The sequence below is a fragment of the Dicentrarchus labrax genome, unplaced genomic scaffold, assembly GCF_905237075.1.
Source record: "Dicentrarchus labrax unplaced genomic scaffold, dlabrax2021, whole genome shotgun sequence".
Classification (NCBI taxonomy): Eukaryota; Metazoa; Chordata; class Actinopteri; family Moronidae; genus Dicentrarchus; species Dicentrarchus labrax.
The window spans coordinates 17,948,579-17,967,855 of NW_026136711.1; the positions used below are offsets into that span (position 1 = coordinate 17,948,579).

Sequence of the window (19,277 nt, forward strand, 5' to 3'; positions counted from 1 at the left end):
GTGTCCCAGAACTATTTAACCTTTAAAATGTCTATTACCTGCAAAATTGTATGTCTTATGTAATGCACAGGACCAGCTGACGATCACAAATCAATCATATGGTTTAGTTTGTGCTGCTCTAGATCAAATTTAAACTGCTGATGATCCTGCTGCTTTTTCCAAGACATTATTATTCCATTATCATGATGTGATTAATTATGCAGCACCACACTGATGCAAAGCAGTCTCACACAAGAGACATTGACTCAGACAAAGTGAAAACTCTTCAGGGTGTAGTCAGAGGGAACCATCAGCTAACCACAGCCTATTACAGAGATAATGTCTTGTAAATGGTCTAAAATAAACATCTGCATGATCCAGTGATGTGGACTGGTCATAGTGTAATGCAGCGGGTCCATCTGGTGCCCGCACTAACGATGTCCTGCAGTTTCCTCTGAAGGTCACAGACGAAGGCTGTTAAATTGCAGACACACATGCACACACAGTACTGAACCTAAACATTTGCCACCAGAGTGGGAATAAGCGTTGTCCTGAAGTTACCTTTCACATCTTATCCATGATTGCCTAGTTGGTGACTCTGGCTTCTTATCTACTTCTGCTATATTTAAATGCCTTTTCACTTTCTCCTGTTGCCAGTGACTGGCTGGGAGATGTATCCCAACACAGATGGCAGCTGAAACCTGATGCCTAAAATGCAGCGGCATTCAAAATAATCTGTACTGGTTACAATACAATATAGAGCACATCTGCTACTCGCCTGAATTATGCAACTTACAAGTCATATACAACACCTATGCACCATGGAGTGCTTACTATAAATAACATAAAAGGTAATTTTATCACACATGTATGTATGCATGCATGCAAAAAGAAAAAAGGCGGAAATCAATTTTGACACCAAGCATGACTTTTGTAGGAGCAAGGTCACTGATGAGATGGATAACAATCTAAAGTTTGCCAGAAGCTAGAAACAAATGCAAACAAGAAATTTATGAAGTAGAAGATTAATACCTTAATAAGATTAACAGTTCACATACATATCATCTTTCACTTTCCCTCATACATTTATTAGCTTTCATAAAAGACATTTGCAGAATTAACCAAAATTTGCCCAGCCTCCTGTCGAGCAGATATTTCTCTCCTTTCTTCACAGACTGCCCACTCTCTTGCTGTGAGCACTGTCTATGAACCGTAAAATGACAAATACAGCGGTGTGAACAGTATTTCTATGAGGTAGCGCTGTAAGCACTTTGTGTTGGTCTCTGTTTCATTCAGTCCTGCAGCCTGTCTGTGGGCTGTTCCTCTGTCTGCATTTAGGAACACACCAGTGACACTGTTGCACTCAGCAGAACCTCAGTCTGGCACAACCAGCCACTTTGACGACATGAACATTGTTTGGACGTCAACAGGCTTGTTGCTTGGTAACCCAGCCCCCTCCATCCCAAGTGTTCTGGCCTTATTACCTCTAGGGTAGCTAAGCAGTGTGTGCTTGTATGTGTGTGTGTATGTGCATATATGTGTTTCGAAAGTGTGTGTGTAAGTCACTGAATTGCCTAATGGTGTGTATTGGGGATAGGAGAGATGGTGCATCGCCTTATTTTCTTTAGTTTAAATTATGAAGACCTTGATGTGGGAGTGATACCTAGGTGATTCGAAACACAGGTCAGAGGTCATTCCATAAAACTGTGTTTTTTCTGTGTTGAAACATGGTTACTCTTTTTGTTGTTAATCTTAATCTGATAAAAAAAACAAATTCTTAATATAAAACTTCAGCATAAAATACAACAAAACAGCAGCAACTACCACCCATACGCAGCCTATTTAAGGACAACAGCACATGTTGAGGAAATACCACCCTTCCACCCTTTGCCTGCATTAACAACCAACACACCCACCCACCCCACACACACACACACACACACACACACACACACACACACACACACACACACACACACACACACACACATAACAGCATCAATGCTGTGGGGGTGAACCTCTGTCATCAAAGTGGGCTGTTGTTTGGGAGGAAGGGGAGCCTGTGTGTAAGGAGGAAAGTGGATATGAATGGCGTGGAAGGGTTCAGGGAGTTCATGTGTGAGTGAGGGGCTCGGTCATTGAGACTGTCAGTGTGGGGTTCAAGGTCAGAATGGCTAACAGAGGGGGAAAGACAGCAAACGGTGGTTGAACATATACAAGTGGAGGGGAAAAGGAGGGAAAGGGGAAAGGTTCAGTTTTAAAAGTTAACATTTGAAAGTTGTGTGGGAAAGGAAGAACGCACTAGAATATAAGAAAACATACTTTTACCAAGTGGTCTGAGTGTACTTTAGTTATATTTACACTGCTCAGAAACTGTGAATAATCTAGAAGGAATCTCTGCAAACATAACAAACTGTACTTTTTTATTTGTGTTATCATTTTACATAAACCATCATCCAGCAAAAGTATTTGTATTTGCCTGACTGCTTTGTGTCAGAAATAATGACATGAATTTCAAAATAAACTTTTTTTCAGAATAATGAACGTGCACTGCACAATGAAACGTACAAAAAAAACACATATTGAACTCGTAAAAAAAAAACACTTGTAATTGTACTTCTGCTCAACAGGGGCAGGATAATTTGGCGCTATTTAAATCCCAGTTGAGGTAAATAAGAAATGTGCAGTGGGCAGCACAGACAAACAGATGTATGTATGTGCTTGCTTCACGTGAGAGAAGTTACTTTTACACGTCTGCTGAACAGACCACACACACACACCCTCACACACCAGACAATCAGTCAAGCATTCCCTGTGGTTGGAATGTGTTTTTGAGGGAGAGTGTGAAAGAGGAAGTTTTGGTGAGGAAGGCTTGAGGGGATTGGTTGAGAAAAAACAAATAAATGTTGTTAGTCTGTTTTCATGACTAAATATGAATATGTGTGTGTGGAGAAACTATTTTAAGGAGAATGTGCTTTGTGTTTCAGGGTGAGATATACATATATGTAAATGTACACTCATGTAGCAATGGGAATTCTTTATTTCCATGCATGTACCAAAGCAGGTAAATTTATGTAAGCAAGATCAATGTCCATCCCATTTCCCATTTTTAGTTAGTTTGTAGTGGAGGTTCACTCCACTACAAACTAAACAAAAGCAATTTGGTCAAGGTCGGGGGCCCTTGGCAAAGGCAGTCATCAAAACACTCAAACAAGTGGGGCTGAACATACAGAACCTACCTTAATAAAGTTTATGTATTCAGACCTAAAAGACTGAAGGTATATCCTTGAAACCAAAACTTTTGTTTATGAGATCTATATGCATTAAGTCTGTAAGGGTTATATAAGAGTTCCTGTCACATACTAGGTTCCTCTATAAACATAATTTTGTTTCTAAACATATATGATTAACAGGTTGTCACAGAAAAACTGTGTATCTGTAAATAAAAAGTATACAGAGTCTGGCCTGAACACCTCTTCTGGCACAACACAGCAACAACAATTCCTAGCGTAGGGAAAAACTTCTAAAAAAAATGTTGTTCCAAATTTTATGTTAGTTCTTTATTTTCTTTTTTAAAAATTAGTTTTCAAGAATTTCTTGAGTGGGCTATTATGTTCCAGCTGGAAGTAATCTGAGCAACAGGATTTGAGTGTAAAGAGGCAGAAAGAAAGCCTGGTGATGGAGTGGGAGGGAAGGAAAGAAGGGGACGAGGGCAGGGGGAAGGGGAGAGAGCTAAGCGGATGGGGGAAGGGCTGTTTGTGCATGCCTCGAATTCCTTAGGTGTTATCAGCATTGCCCGCTCCATAATTGTTCCTTTCGAGGAGGAAAAAAAATACAGAGACTGTACAACACTGAAAAGCTTCCTCTCCCTCCGAAGACTTAAAGGGGAGGGGTCAAGATCTTTGAACTCTGATAGCGCCATTTTTGACTTCGTTGCAGATTAAAATCAAAGAATATGTCTGAAGAGTATTTATTTTCCCTCCACTTATAATTAATAATGTGTTGTTAACAAAACAAATGTTCATGATATTGCTCAAATGTGACTCTTGTTGAGAGCTGGTTACAGCAACATTTATTTTGATGATATAACTGATTCCTCTGTTTTAAAAAGCCTCTCAAACTTATTAAAACCCTTAATCTTTGGAAATGTACTTGTATTTGTCTAATTAAAACTATTTGCTTTGCTCTACCTCCCTGCCAGCAACCATGAAGGGCTACTGACATCTGTAATATGTCAAACAACCCAAGACCCCCCTAGACATTTTGATAATTTTCTCAAACAGTGTTAAAGAGGCTTTCGTGCGTGGGCAAAATTAGCAGTTTCCTGTGTGCATCCCTCAGAATGAGCAAATAGAGAGGAATGATACAGTTATTACTTTAAATATCTTTAAATTACAAAACGGCTGCAGTGAGTACCTTATACTATTTCTTACTGAATGGAGATTCTGCATTGGTGGGACACACACACACAGGATGTGATTCTGGGAACTTTGATTGATGAGGTAATTCATCTGGCTCTGAAGCAAGGGAGGGGAGGACGAGAGCACCGACGAAGGGAGGGTGAGAGGGAGTGTAGAAGATGAGTGATGATGTAGGTCCAAATCATGATGCAGTTTAGAGATTTATGGATGTGTGTGGGCAGAGATGTGTGTGTATACCAAGGTGAGTTTTATCTGTGGTTAGGTGAAAATAGCAGATATCGATATGAATTCTTTAAACTGTCCCTACATGATTGGTTGGATTATTAGAGACATCATGTATCTTAACAGCAACACAGTGTGAGAACCAGTACTGACCTGTTTCTCCTCTCTGGACTTCCAACCTGGCTTCCATCACAGCTGCAGTGAACTGGGCGGAGGTGCATCATGGGCCTTAGCTGTGGATGAAAGAATGACGCATGAAATACTTGCTCCAGTCATGACACAAACCAGATGAATGGTGTTTTCACTTACTCCGACAATAAAAATCGCCCTGGAAAGAAACCCACAAGCAGAGCAGGAGAGGTCTTTTAGCAGGAGACTAATAACCTGCAGTTCTCTGATATTGAAGACTGATGGGTTTCCATCCTATGACGTGAAAATCAATCTCACAAGGAGAGGAATTACTCAGACGGTGTCAGTCTTTTAGAGAGATTTATAAAGAGGAAGTGAGAGATGCTTTCTATCTGCATAACTTAAACAGTTTCACACTCATTGACACCTTTGCTTTACTTTTACTTTAATACTTGACGTCCTGTCTTGCAAAATATAAGGACCTACAACTAAGTAACTATTCTATTCTGACAAGTAACAAAATCTGGGAACTGGTATCAAGGTTTGGATAAAAATGTTAACATTTTGGCATTACTGATCATTCAACTTTCACATTGTCTCTGTGCTGTCATGTATCATGATACTATAATTTGAAGGCTATCTGGCGAAATTAAAAATATCCAACAAGGCAAGGCAATCAGGCTGTAATGATTTGTTTGGCAGTTGAGACAGCAATCCTGACAAAAAGAATGAAATTTGTCCCTCTCAACTATAGCGTAAAACATGAGTCATTCAACAGATAGAGTATGATGTTGGAACATGAGCTGCAGAGGCCCAGATCAATATACAAGAGCTACAGATGGAAAAGAAAATTGCCCAGAGATGAAATAAGTGAGCCATTAATGCTGCGCAAAATGTCAGAATAATGAAAGATGTGTATGTACAGTATCAGTGAGTCACTTTCTAATGACTGTAGGGTCAAATATCAGCAAAAGCCATTAAAGCAGATCTCTCCCTCGGTCTCTATTTCCCTCTTTCCCTCTGTGTGTCTCTCTCTCTGTATCTATCCCCTCTCTCTCTCTCTCTCTCTCTCTCTCTCTCTCTCTCTCACACACACACACACACACACACACACACACACACACACACACACACACACACACAAAGTGAGGAGAAAAGGGGACATAAAAAAGACTTGGATCTGGTGAGCAGCACACGAGATTGACGTCAACAACATTTGTTGTCATTCTTCTTCAAAAGATTGCATATAATGGGTAACATTTCTATTCTAACAAATGTAAATACATTTGTCCTTTTCATAGTTTTACACACATTTTCGGAAGCAAAGCGAGTTTTCTTGTTATCTGTTTTCTGAAATATGAAATAAGATTAAAATGATAGTAATATCTGTAGGGGCCTTGGACTTCCATCAGAGTCTGTCATCTGTGTTGTGCTTCCATCTGCTGGATGATCGTGTTAAATACTACTCCATATCTGATCAACAATTCCCCCCGTAAAGAAATAGTAGTAGTATCGTTCGTCCCGACTTCTATCAAGCTGCTGAACTCCAATACTAAATCATGCAATGTAAATAGGGCAATGTGCAATAAACAAACCAGCACCGTAGCACTTATTATAGTTTCGTACAGTCTCTTTTTAAGCTGCCACATGGTCAGTGTTAAAATGTAGTGTCTTCCATGTTTTTGATGTGTGTCTGTTGTTGAGGTATGCTTGTTTCTGTGAAGCAACAATGATTTGATTTGATCATCCCTCTCTTTCACTGTCTGTAGTGTCTCTTTCCTCTCCCATTGCCATTTTTAGCCTGGCTGTATACATGCCAAATGTGAAGATCAAACAATAAAACACGCTCCTGTGACCAATGAAAGTAGCATTATAAAAAAAATAATTCTCTCTGGATGGCGGAATTGTTCTGAAAACAGAGATACAGAAAAACAAAACAATAATGTTTTTAGACAATTTTTGCAAATTCCACAGAAATCAGGAAAACAGTGCCACCTTGGGGCAAACTGGCCACAGAATTATGTTAAACACATCTATGTGCATCATACATGTGCATGCCTGTGGTTTGTGTGTGTGCGTGCGTGTGTTTGATGATGTCTGAGAAGTTCAAGACGACTACTGTGTTCCTTTTGTGAATTTATTTTTAAAGTCTTTGTAGTTGTCTCTTTCCCTTTTCTTCCACTGAATGTCTGTTTTTAGTTAAGTCAGGATTGCGCAAAAGCCTTTGGTATGTGGACATTTGGACTGGAGCTCCACATTTGATTGGTTAAGAATCAGTGCTGTGTGTAAGTCACACTAAAATTAAATTAAGACACAAATAGCAAATAAAAAGATTAAAGGATGAAGACTGAAGGGGGGAAATAACTAACAGTCCGGACTGAATTCACTCAAAACAAAGCATGTTTAGTGGCAGCTTGTCAGCCATTTTATCAAAAGAGCAGTTTCTCCTCAAACTGCCAGGAAAGTGTGAGCTCAATAAATAAAATAGTGGCAAGGCCTCAAAAATCAATAAAAGATTGTTGAGATAATACTTTCTTTAAACAGCTCTGTAAAGCGTTTTACTGGATATTGTCTGTGATCACAACTCATTACGTGTTCATTTTTCTCAGTATTTTATGCCTGTAAAAAAAGCTCTAACACAAAGGACCTATTGTTCTCTGAAATGTAATACTGGCAGTGTAGACCCACCAGATGTCAGCACTGTGCAGCATTTCGCAGACAGGTCTAGGTGGCTGTGGTGGTCACTGTTACAGTAAACCACCTGGTATAAACACTCACACACACAAATAAATAAATAAGAGAAATGCAAAACTGCGTCGATGTGTCCCTGTCTGTGCAGGATTATCTGGTATAGAATTAACTTAAAAATTATTTAATTTGTGCTATCTTGAACATATTAAAAATGACTGGAACTGCAGCTGTGAAATTACAAATGTTTGTTAAAACTTACCAGGAAAATAAGGAGACGTGAACACATATCTGTTGTTTACCGAAGGTGTGGAAATTAAGTCACCTGACCGATTCAATTCAAACTTGCATTACAAAGTCTCCTAACTCAACTTTGACACCATTAACTCATGACCTCACTTGGACCTGGGCCGCAAATGACTTGTTACTCTCCCAAAGCCCAGAACAGAGATCAGCAAAATATTCAAAGCAGATGTTTAGGCCAGCGTTTAAAGGCTGAAGGTCATTTAAATGCACTAGATGTGCGTTTGAGTGAATTGTTGTAATTCAACGATAGGATTGTTTGAGGTATCTTTGTCCTGTTCATGGAGAGGGAAAGAGTGGGAAAAAAGTGGTGGGTTGACGTGAGCTTGCATAATTTGTATTTTATGAGGAATAGATAAATGCCTGCTTATGTTAACACTATATGCTTTTTATTGTTGACTGGCATTTGCTTTGTTTAACTTTGAAAACAGTCCAAATCTCATTTCCTGTATAATTGCAGTTTCCTGTGTCTCTTTCAAAAGTATTGCAATAGATGTCTGTTTGGAAAAATAAACAAATGTAATTAAGCATTTAAACATAATCTTATGTTGATTTAAATATACTCCCATTACTTTGTTAGTGTTTGGATTTTGAAAGAACATTTTATCTTGTGAAAACCCCATCTTTAGGACTCAAGGCTAGGAACTGGGACGTGACTAAACACAAAACAATACACTGGGCATATCTGCACTTCCTCCAGCTCCAGTATGATTTAAAACAGTCTTCTTTCAGATGGCTTGTTTATGCTTATGGCACAGTCTTGTTATATAACATGTCACAATAACTGAGTCGACACAAGGATAAGTCTCTGCTGTTTGTAATGAGTACTCTAGAAGTATTTGGCCTTGGCCCTTTTTTTTACAAGCTGTTTGTCATGGTTTTCATTATAAAGTTATAAGGGATTGTATTGCTCTAGATAGTCTAGAGCAATACACTTTACTTTACTTTGGCACATACTTTGGCCTTAAGTGTAAACAAATGTTTGGAAGGATCCAATTTGGTCTCTGCAGATCCAGCAATGTTTTACTCTAAGATTTGTGGTTTCATCCCCACTTATACTTAGATGGTATTTCACTTTAAAATTGTGATATATAAAACTATAATTAAAACAATTAAATGTATAAAACCGTTCTAAGATTAAATTTTTTACAACTATAACTTCATATTCTCTACTGCACATAATGCTGTGTCTTGTAAAAATCCATCACAAAAGGTTAGACACTCTTCATTGGTAGAATATTGTAATCTTCCCAAGGTGCTCTTCAATGAAATAAAATGCATCTGTGGACAAATTTGTGTTCATAAAATCATTCAAGAATTGCCTTAAGTTAACCATGTTCTACTCTTTGCACACCAGTGACTTTATTGCATGTCATCATTCACTGCACAGGACTTTCATGTTTACCTGTACCCTGCAGCAACAAACCGTTTGGTATAGAATGGAGGTTAAGTGATGGTGAATCCAAAATATCATTAAGAGTGTCTGGAGACTCCTGCCAGGAATGTTAACACTGCACCGTAGCAGTGGTAGTAGTAGTATGTGGAGAAGTTGATCTGTTTGTGAAATTCAGGGAGTTTTTTTAATGTGGTTCACAAAGGCTAAGAGGTTAAACCTTATGTCAAGATTTGAACTTGAAGAGCTGTTCAGAGAAAGATATCAGGGTTATGGGACGCAATGTTCGACCTATTTGTTGTACAAACTTGAGAGCCACAGTCTTTAGCTGTTCAGCTAGAAGTTACTGTTCCCCATTGCTCTCAAATTAGGTAAGGATATATGATATGAGTCATTACTTGTTTATATGTACAGTTAGCTGTCATCAGCATAGCAGTAGAGAGACAATCCATTAAAAACAAAATTAGGATATTTCTGCCAAATGGTCAGTAAGTAAAGTTTGGTTGTCTAGGAGCCAGATACTGCCCTGTCATTGCTAAAGAAACTGAGGAAGGTGTGAGGGTCTTTAATATTAAATTGAGCACTAGGCACAGAAGAATTATGAGGATTAATGTGCCTTTAACTTGCAAGGCAGCTGGATTTGCCAGATCATCACAAGATCCAACTTTCCAGGCTTCAAACTTTGAGGAACTACTAGTAACTACTGATGCAGCGATAAGTAACAGCTCTGAAAGGGGTTAGTGTAGATGTTAATCAGTGAAGTCAGAACTGGATACTGGAAACTGGATTGAAAGAAGAGCAAAGAACAGCACTGAAGGTTTTTTTTTTACGACGGAAAATACGTTTTCTCTATTCTCCCGACTAGCTTATTGGCTTATTGATCTGACTGATTGAACTTAGCCTATGATAGTGATTGGCAGGTGGTTCATCCCTGCCAAGTATTTTAGTACCTGCCCTTTTCCAAACAGTTTCTAGGGACAATTTTCCAGATGGGTCTGTGTAACAAACCATGGGACTTTCCTGCTACCTTTTACGATCCTGGGCAGTGGTTGCTCAATGCTGTGGGTGGGACATACATCCATGGATGGCACCACCTGGTGTTCAGTTTACAGTATCTCTGTTTCAAGTTCCAAGTTTTTATTTGTCACATACTCAACATTATGTACTGAAAATATTTTGCTGGCTGCATGTGAGATAATCAAATATCAAAATGCAATATATAAAGCAAATAACTTATGTAAAACAAAAGATAAAATAATATGTGCAAATATAAATTATTCTAAAACACACTATTTGCAGTGTTCATGGGTGGGAAGCCAGTGAGGGACCGTGTGGTTGTTGCTGCAATGGCAACCCAAACAGGTTGCTCACAACATCTGCATGGATGCGGTGGGATCTGGGAAGGACTGTGTGAACCTCTTGCTCATTGCATCTTGGAAGGAGACAGTCACTGAAGCCTAATCAGTCCAGATTGCTGCTTCACATTATCGTGCCCTATGAAGAATCCATAAGTAATTTCAGTTAAATGGATCCACAGCTACCTACAATATTATCACCACATGGAAAGGTAACCTGATGTCCAGGTGGTTAGACTCAACAAAATGCACATTGAATAAAGTATGTATCATTTACTTTTCATTTTAAAACAGTGTTGTTAAATTACTTTCAAATGCAGGAAATAATTTCTCTATATTAATAAGTTCAAATTAATTTGGGGAATTTCTCCTTTGGGGAGCAATAAAGTGATTAAAAGATTTCACTGTATAAATTAATACATGTTTAATTTTTTCTTCGTTTGTTTAGATTTTTTTATTCACAACTCTCAAAAGTGATTACCTTTAATTATCTTTCGAATTCTATTTACTGACCAGTGTTTTATAATTTGATTACCTGATTTTCCTTTAATTTGTACATTTTCATTTGTAAATTATTCCCCCCTCTCTTGTGTCATTACACACTGATTACAATTGCTCAGTTCCTCTATAATCATTTGCGAGTCTCAACAGGTTCAACATACTAAACTTCTAACAGAAGTTATTTATTAATTTGGGGCTATAGACAGTTAATACAGAAGTGGAAACATGTTGATGCAATATGGATGTGATTCCAGATATTGACCAAAAATAAAGAATTCTGAACAAAAATCTGCTTCATTATATATTATTTGATGCTCATTTAACCCTTTTAAACGATCAATCATCATCATCATCAGTCCTTGCTGAAAAGCCCTTGCAACTTAAACGAACAGACAATAATGAGAAATAGGAAAGAAAAACATAAAAGAAAATCCACTTGGCAAACTAAATAAATAATTCAAACTGGGACTGAGGCGGAATCCAGAGCATTGTTGCAGTAACTGTTATGTTTGGTGTGATTTGATGGAGGTGGATGGTGGGGTGTCGGGTGCTGGAGAGAGAGAAAGAGAGAGAGAGAGAGAGAGAGAGAGAGAGAGAGAGAGAGAGAGAGAGAGAGAGAGAGAGAGAGAGAGGGGAGGGCCAGCCGAGCTGCTGCTGCGACGTCAGACCGCTGCTGAGCTCCGGGCTTCAGGCTCAATCTGTGGCCAGCAGCAGCAGAGGTGGTGGGGAGGAGAGGAACATTTGATCCACTTCTTTATTTCCTCCTGCGGTTGCTTCTTCACCGGGGCAGGCAGAACAAAGGGCGGACAACTGCATGATTAGAGGCGCCGGCTCTCCTTCATCTCGACTGCAAGCCAGGTTAGCTTGATGCTCAGTTCAGCCTGCTAGCCTTTGTGGCAGGGCTGTCCATGCATCCAAGGAGCCCCTAAGCAACCCCGGGCTGGGAGAAGCCTCGGCTCTGTTTCTCTATTTTTTTTTATTTTTTTTTTTCCTTTTGCTTTGACAGACTTCAAAAACTGCCCTCCGATCCGAGTGGGCAGACAGCAGCATCCTTGTCAGCTTCATTGCGCACCCAGAAAGCGGATTTCCAGTGAGGAGCATCACCGCCTGGGCACGGTTACACGTCGTCGCCGGTCTGCAACCTCCAGCTTGACAGGACCAAGAGGCAATTGATGACTAATAATCTCTCAAGATAGGCTACAATGTTGCGCACCACGGCCAACATGCTGGCAACAGGATTGCTTTTCTTGGGATTGTTGCACAGTTTGGAAGTAATCGCTCCGGGAAGAGCTATTGATGGTAAGCAGTGCTGAATCCAGGATAACCAGAGTCTTGTATTAAAAATGCTTAGAAAAAAAAAACTATAGAAGTGTGTGCACGCTGATTATCACAGGATTTAGTGTGTTGTGTGTCTGTGTGCGAGAAGAGTAGTGTGTGTACTGTGCCCTGAAGGGAACGACTGCTCGATTGAGTGAAGGCAACGTGGAGGGGATGAAACCGAGGCGAGACAATTAAAGCGGTCTTTTGTTTCTGTCTCCCAGTGCCACATGTTAATATTGCCATGTCACAGCAGTGATCGCACATCCCCCCCCCCACCACCACCACACCCCCCTCTGGATACAGGCGCTCTCTCACATTTACACTGACATCCACTGATGCAAAGGCCCCAGTACCTGCTTATAAATCACTTGTTTACAGATCGATCATTAAAAAAAGAAGAAGCAGAAAGCAGCAGTCAGATTCATTAGTTTCAATTGCTCCAGTGACAAAGAGGCGAATCTGTGATTGGTGTCATGTCTTAAAAAAATGTCAGCTTTTAGAGCCTCCTGCGGAGCTGTAGTGTATCTAATGTGTCTGGTCTTCAGTCAGTTCACGTTCAACAGATTTTCCTGAGCGATGCGCTGAGGTGATGACAGAAGCCTTGCTATTCCTCAATCAAACAACCCTGTCATATTTTTATTACTCCGATGAGGAATTTCAAGTGTGTCTGGGGTTTTTCTCTGCCTGAGAGATGCTTTATGAGAACAATAGACCCTGTGTTTATTACATGTAATTATCACAGTTAGTTTCCCTCATCTGTAAGCTCAGATGTTGTAGTGCTGCCATCAACAGGCATGTCCATGTATCAGTTATGATGGCTGAGTTTATCACCTGGGCCAGGACCCTTGAATGCCAACAGTCATATTATGATCTGTAGGCAGATAGTGAACAGTTCAAAACAGCTCCCCCTACACACACACACACACACACACACACACACACACACACACACACACACACCTCCCTTCACAGTCTGGAACAACTTCTGGAAACTATTAAGCCCCACAGTCCCACTCTTGCACTCCTCTGTTTGGTAAGAAAAGAAAGGGCGTTATCAAAGGGGAGTTAGTGTAGGCAGATTTGTTAAATTCTTTGCAGGTGAAAAGAGAATGACAGTTTATTTTTGCAAAGATATAATGTCTTTCATTCATGTTGGGAATGTCTGACCTGTGGATGAATGTTAAGGTCCTAAGTATGTTTTTTTAGGTGACTTTTACTGGTAAGAAAAGGTTTCTATAAGGAGCACCAGCTGCTGTAAAGCCAATCAGGATTCTAAATTCGACATTTCATTAAATTCGGTAGGACTTAAACATGCGTGACTGATTTTAAAACCACAAGCGGCATTCTCTGTTCATCTTCAAGCTATAAATGCTTCCCTCTGCCTTTGAAGTAATCTCCTTGCACTTGGCAATCCAGTGCTGTGAGGTTCTTCAAAATCCATATAAATTACCACCTTGAAGATAGACTTGGATAGCCTGCAATCACCTGCAGTTTCGGTCTACAGCTGAGAAATCTTGCTTTAAAACAAACAGTTTCTGCCTTAAGGCACTGTTATTGTCTTAGTGAAATTTTCCTCCCCGCTGGTCTTAATGCCTTGATTTGATGAGTCAGCCTTGTGCAGAGGAGATCGCCAAACATTAGCTTTGCTCAAAAACCCACTGGGATGCAGAGGCTGCTGTGCTTCACCGAGCCTCTCAAGGAAACCTATTGAAATTTGTTAACAGTTGACATGGCTCATACGTTGAACACCCACATTTTAAAGCCTGCCTTAGAAGACCTTAGTCAACATGTCACTTGTCGTATAGGAAGCTAGACTGCATGTTACTCCCTTTCAAGCAATAGCTAAATTGCTTTTTTAACCTCTTTTATTGCCTCTTTGATTTTTAGGGCCATTTGAACCACACATGTTACCAGTAAAGTTTTTCAGACTTGCCTGGAACTCTTATTTTTCCATTTTCTAGACCTCTAAAGATCTTCTCGCACTGTCTCAGTATTGTAGTCAGAGCAAAGACCCTGGGCCACCAACAAACCCTGAGCTTAATTGGGTCTAAACTGCTCTTTGTTTCCTGGAGGGGACCTCCATGGACAGTCTCATTTTGTTCAGAAGGCGCTGTTAATTGGGGGCCTAGGAGAAAAGACCTTAATGAAAGAATTCACATCGTTTCGCTCCATGAAAGTACTGTAATGTCATTGCAAAATGAGATCACTGCTCCTCAGGAATGGACAGCACTGTCCTCCAGGGCTTTAAGAGAAAAACACCTTCTATAGAAAATAAAAACAGAGAAATGGGTTTGAAACTGCGTCACTGAGGACAGCTTGAATCATTTCTATTTTTTTCCATGCAGACATCCATTTAAATGTTTTTGAAGTCCTCTGTACCTGAAATACCTGGTTCCTTATTTCATGTTGCATTCTTTTGCTGTTCCCCCCCCTCCCTTAAATGTTGAATTTCTTCATTTAAAACACATCCTTGTTAATAGAAGTAGCACAGGCTTTTTTCCTTTTAATTAAGTCACCATCCAATTTTCACATGGCACTTTTCCCCTGTGGACCTCTCTGCTGTAACATTTGGTGGAGGCCTTAGAACTGCCCCAGCATTTGGCTGTTATTGGCGTGATGCTGCCGTCAAAATGACGTCCACATGGCCAAAAGGTTACCACTTTACTGTTAACTTACAACTGAGGGCAATATGAAAAACAGAGTGCATTTGTTAGGTCCTCATTTCCGTTGACCTTATGTCACACGAGCAACATTTCAAAGTGCATGTCGAAAAGCAGTTATGTAAATAACAGAGGAAGAGTATATTTAACACTGTGGTTTAGATCAGTGCATAGAGTTAAAGAGTGTTGGTTGGTTGGCTGCTTAAATACCTTATATGACACACTGAAAACCAGCCACGACTGCATAACTGAGCAGATATAAAATCCAGCACTTTGGTCAGCAGCTTTTCCTGGGGAAAAACAACTCAGAGGCGAAGTAAAGTTCAGTCATATTTAGGGCTGGGTACCAAACTTACTTACAATACTTTTATGACACCAACTAAATTACTTAGATTTTTCGAAATATAGAAAAATTGGCTTGTCATTTGCTACCAGATTTCCAGTAAATTTCATCAGCATTAGTGTGCCAATAAGCATGCAGCAGTCTGTCTAAACAGCTTCCTTATTAGTGAGTAATTGTAACTTAATGTGTTTTGAATTTTCTTTTTTGTTAAAATGGATTTTATAAAATTGATATCGCAAAAAGTATTGTCCAGGAACCGGTACCGAAGTCCAAGTATTGCCACTGGTACTGGTATCGAAAATATCTGAATGATGTGGCCGTAATAATGATATTTCTTATTTTTTAGTTCATGAAATAAAATTATCCTTAAAAGGAATATGTTGACATATTTGACATTTTGGAAAATGCGCTTCACTTTCTTGTCGAGAGTTAGATAAGAGGATTGATACCATTCTCATATCTGTCTGTTCAATATGTAGCCTGCTAGCTAGTCACTGCTCCCAGCCAAGGAATTGTTATGCACAAAACCCAGCTTTATTTTTGTACAGATTAATTTAATGAGATATTACATTTCAACTATTTTTAAACTAGCATCAGTAAGACTCTCCCAAGTCATTCGGTTTATCTTGTGTCTGAAATCAAAACTCATTCATAAAAAACAGACTTTTATCATAATTACCTGAAAACACTGCAAAAGTCTTTAAAAAGCTGATATCAATTATGACCACAGTGCTCTGGATATATTTGGGCAGGTTTGTAAGACCAGCCCCGTGACCCACTTTAGAATTGTGGCCGACTGATTGAGATACACTATCTAGATGGAGCTATTTAAGGACTGGAGATAGAACACAGTCTCAGGAGGCCCTCTGAAAGAATATGAGCAGAAACTAGCTTGGTGATATCATGAGCAGGCACATGTATATTCACAATACATTAGCCAGCAACTTTTGATACCACAGCTATCAATGCATGAAGGCAAGGATAGAAAAAAAAATCACTTGTGAAGGCAGGCTCAGAAGAAGGCTAAGTCCTCTCTGACAGAAGTCTTTGATTTGTAGCTTATGCTGAGATGGAGACTGTATTTCCTGGACAGCCTGTCTTATTCAGTAGTTAGGACAAAATGACAGAAATCCTTCCTGCATGATGACCAACGGTTTAGCATAATTCCAAGGACAACACCAAGGAATAAGGAAGCCATTTCCCCCCCTTTTTGCATTGTGTAGCCTAGAAACAGTGAAATAATATTAATATGAGAATAGCACAGTGAGAACAGACAATTGTACTGGAAGGTGTTTATGAGGGACCAGAATCTGGGATAAACTGACAATTAGCGCCATCAGGACCCCCGTGGTTTTCAATTAATTTAGAGTAATTATATGTGTCAGTGTGGTAGAGTGTGCTGAAACACCAGTAACACGTGTTTAGTTGACAGTACAACTGGTAACTAACTATATTAATATATATTCAGATTTATCACATCTTCATTGAGTACCAACAACAACCAGCTGATACACACAAAAAAACAGATGGGGAAATGTGGAAATGTGCAGATTTCAGCTTTAAACCTGCAATAACTGACTTTTATGGCCACTAGGGGGCAGCAGAAACCATCGGTGGTTACTACAATGACATATTGTCACCTTTTAAGTTGATTAAGCAAACTTGTTAGCAAATAATTGCCTTTTTATACATCCAACATGTATACAATTAATTTGGAGTGATGCTTATGGCCACCAGTATTTACTCTCTTTTTGCTCTTCAACAACTCTATCTATCTGGCTCTTTAGCTGCTAAATGCAAGTAATCACGTGATGCTTTGTCTATGTAAAAATATTGATTATCGCAGCTGCGAAGGAGTGTTTTATCCAGTAGCTGCTTTGGTTAACATATTGTACGGTTTAGTAGGTAAAGTTTTATGTAAAAAACACTTTAATATTGAATCGATTCATGATTGATAATTCAGCAGATGAATTAATTTGTATCTGCATGACTAAGGGTGTGTGTAAGAGAGAGAAAGTTATATGTGTCATAAGAAACCTTCTTAGCGACAAAGCTGTTATCACTGAACAGCAGCACTTCACATAAACAGGTGTGAATGTGATCAGGGTAGAGGACTGAGATAGTGTTGTTTTATGAACTCTCATTCAGCCCACATTTGACCATTCATAATAACAACCCAGTAGTCATGATTAAAAACCTGGCATCCCCATATTCACACAAGGCTCGAGTTAGCGACTGCAGTTCTGCACACATCACTGCTAACAGCTAGCTTCAAAGGATTTGTCACACTTGCAATGTTGTTTTTCATACTGGATGGAAACTGTTGTGCAACTTGTATTCCTTTTATTTTTTGACTTTAGATGAAATAGCTTAAATAACTTGATTCTACATTTAAGTAACAGCAGCCATTTCACCCTTTAATGCTGAGGCCAGGCAGTGTCAGGGTAAGACGACTTGTGTCGGCCCGTTCACACCGACCGCAAACACGAGTCTAACTTGCGCCTCTGTGTCAGTCTGAAAGGACTGTTTGTGTTGATGACTTGTGCATCAAGCTGTGACTCTGATTTGTCAGGTTGCTTTTGCACAATGGGGGCTATATCGCACATTGTTGCTGCATAACATTGAAATTATCTGTGAATTTATTCGTTTCATTAAATCGTTAATGTACTAATCCAAGCGTCAGTTTCAATTCCAGCACCAGATAGAAATTGTCTTTTTTTTTTTGTTTATGGATGTTTCCAATCTAGGTTCCTCCAGCAGATAAAATACAGTCTATTTTCAGCATCAGCCCACACAACAAATACATGCATTCACATCCATTTAAGCCTCTGCTACAGGGTTCTTTTCATTGACATCCATTCTTTTCAGTGACAAACGTGTGACAGAGCAGACTTGCACCTATTGTAGATTATTTGTGAATTCATTCCCTGAAGGAAAATTGAACAAATCTCATTCTTCTCTACAGTACTCCCTGGTGAAGTACAGTATGTATCTAGCCTTTACAATTCAACATCCCTAATAGGAGTCCCCACAGCTCCGTCCTGATGAACCCTTCCGAGCTGTTAAACTGGTCATTTTTGAATACTTTAGACATGCAAACAATACATCTGGCAACACACGCTCAGTCACATCAGCACCGAGGTCACTATTCATGCAATAGATTTATTCCCAAACATTTAATCCTAAACACAAAGTACCCAACCATAACCTTAACATAAGCCTAATTGTAACACTAATCCCTCAAGCAGGCATTCACCCTTCACTCTGTGGTAGAAATCCCCTCACATGGCCTTTTGTGGACCCACAATTGTTATTTCTGCTCTCAGCCTGACCAAAAACACAACATGGGTGAGAGATGTTTGTGGTCAATACTTGACAAACATTTCAAGGTGATATCACATCCAATACATCTCTACAAATATAATTCTGAATATTGTACTCCATTTTCAGGCTATTGATGTTCACATTTACAGTGTAGAGGATTTCCCACACTCAACTGTGTGTGTGTAGGCAGCGTGGTCTCTCTGATTATGTGCATTGTGTGCTCCTGGGAAGAGAATGGTTTGCTCTACTATTATTAGCCCACACACTATTACTAAATTGAATATATTTTTTGCAAATGTCCCTCAATGTCTGTCTTTATAGTTTAGAGATGATGAGGTACTTTGAACATGGGGAATGTGTGGGTCTGTATTCTGTACCTGTGTGTTTGCACTCTTAACAACTGAACTCAGAGCACTGAAATATCTTAAAGGGGCAGTACGACATTGTGGGAAATATATCTGAGTATCTGGGTTAGATGAGAAGATTGATACCACTCATATGTGTCCATTAAATATAAGGGTACAACCACCAGCTGGTTACTTTAGCTCAGCACAAAAGACTGGAAAGGGGGAAAACAGTTAGCCTGGCACTCTCTACCAGCATCTTTAAAGCTCATAAATTCACATATTATATGTTGTT

At 39.4% G+C, this 19,277-nt stretch overlaps 1 protein-coding gene across 3 annotated transcripts in view; it reads left to right on the plus strand.

Annotated features, from left to right (window-relative positions):
- Window positions 1-11,673: 11,673 nt before the first annotated feature.
- The window catches only part of LOC127371502 (low-density lipoprotein receptor-related protein 1), an 89,477-nt gene continuing 81,873 nt past the window's right edge, over window positions 11,674-19,277 (plus strand). For 2 of the 3 annotated variants that reach the window (XM_051414333.1, XM_051414334.1), the window contains exon 1: window positions 11,674-12,290. In XM_051414333.1, the coding sequence (XP_051270293.1) occupies window positions 12,194-12,290 (97 nt within the window). In that variant the 5' untranslated portion in view covers window positions 11,674-12,193. The remainder of the gene's footprint in view (window positions 12,291-19,277) is intronic. The other variant, XM_051414335.1, reaches the window with a different exon arrangement.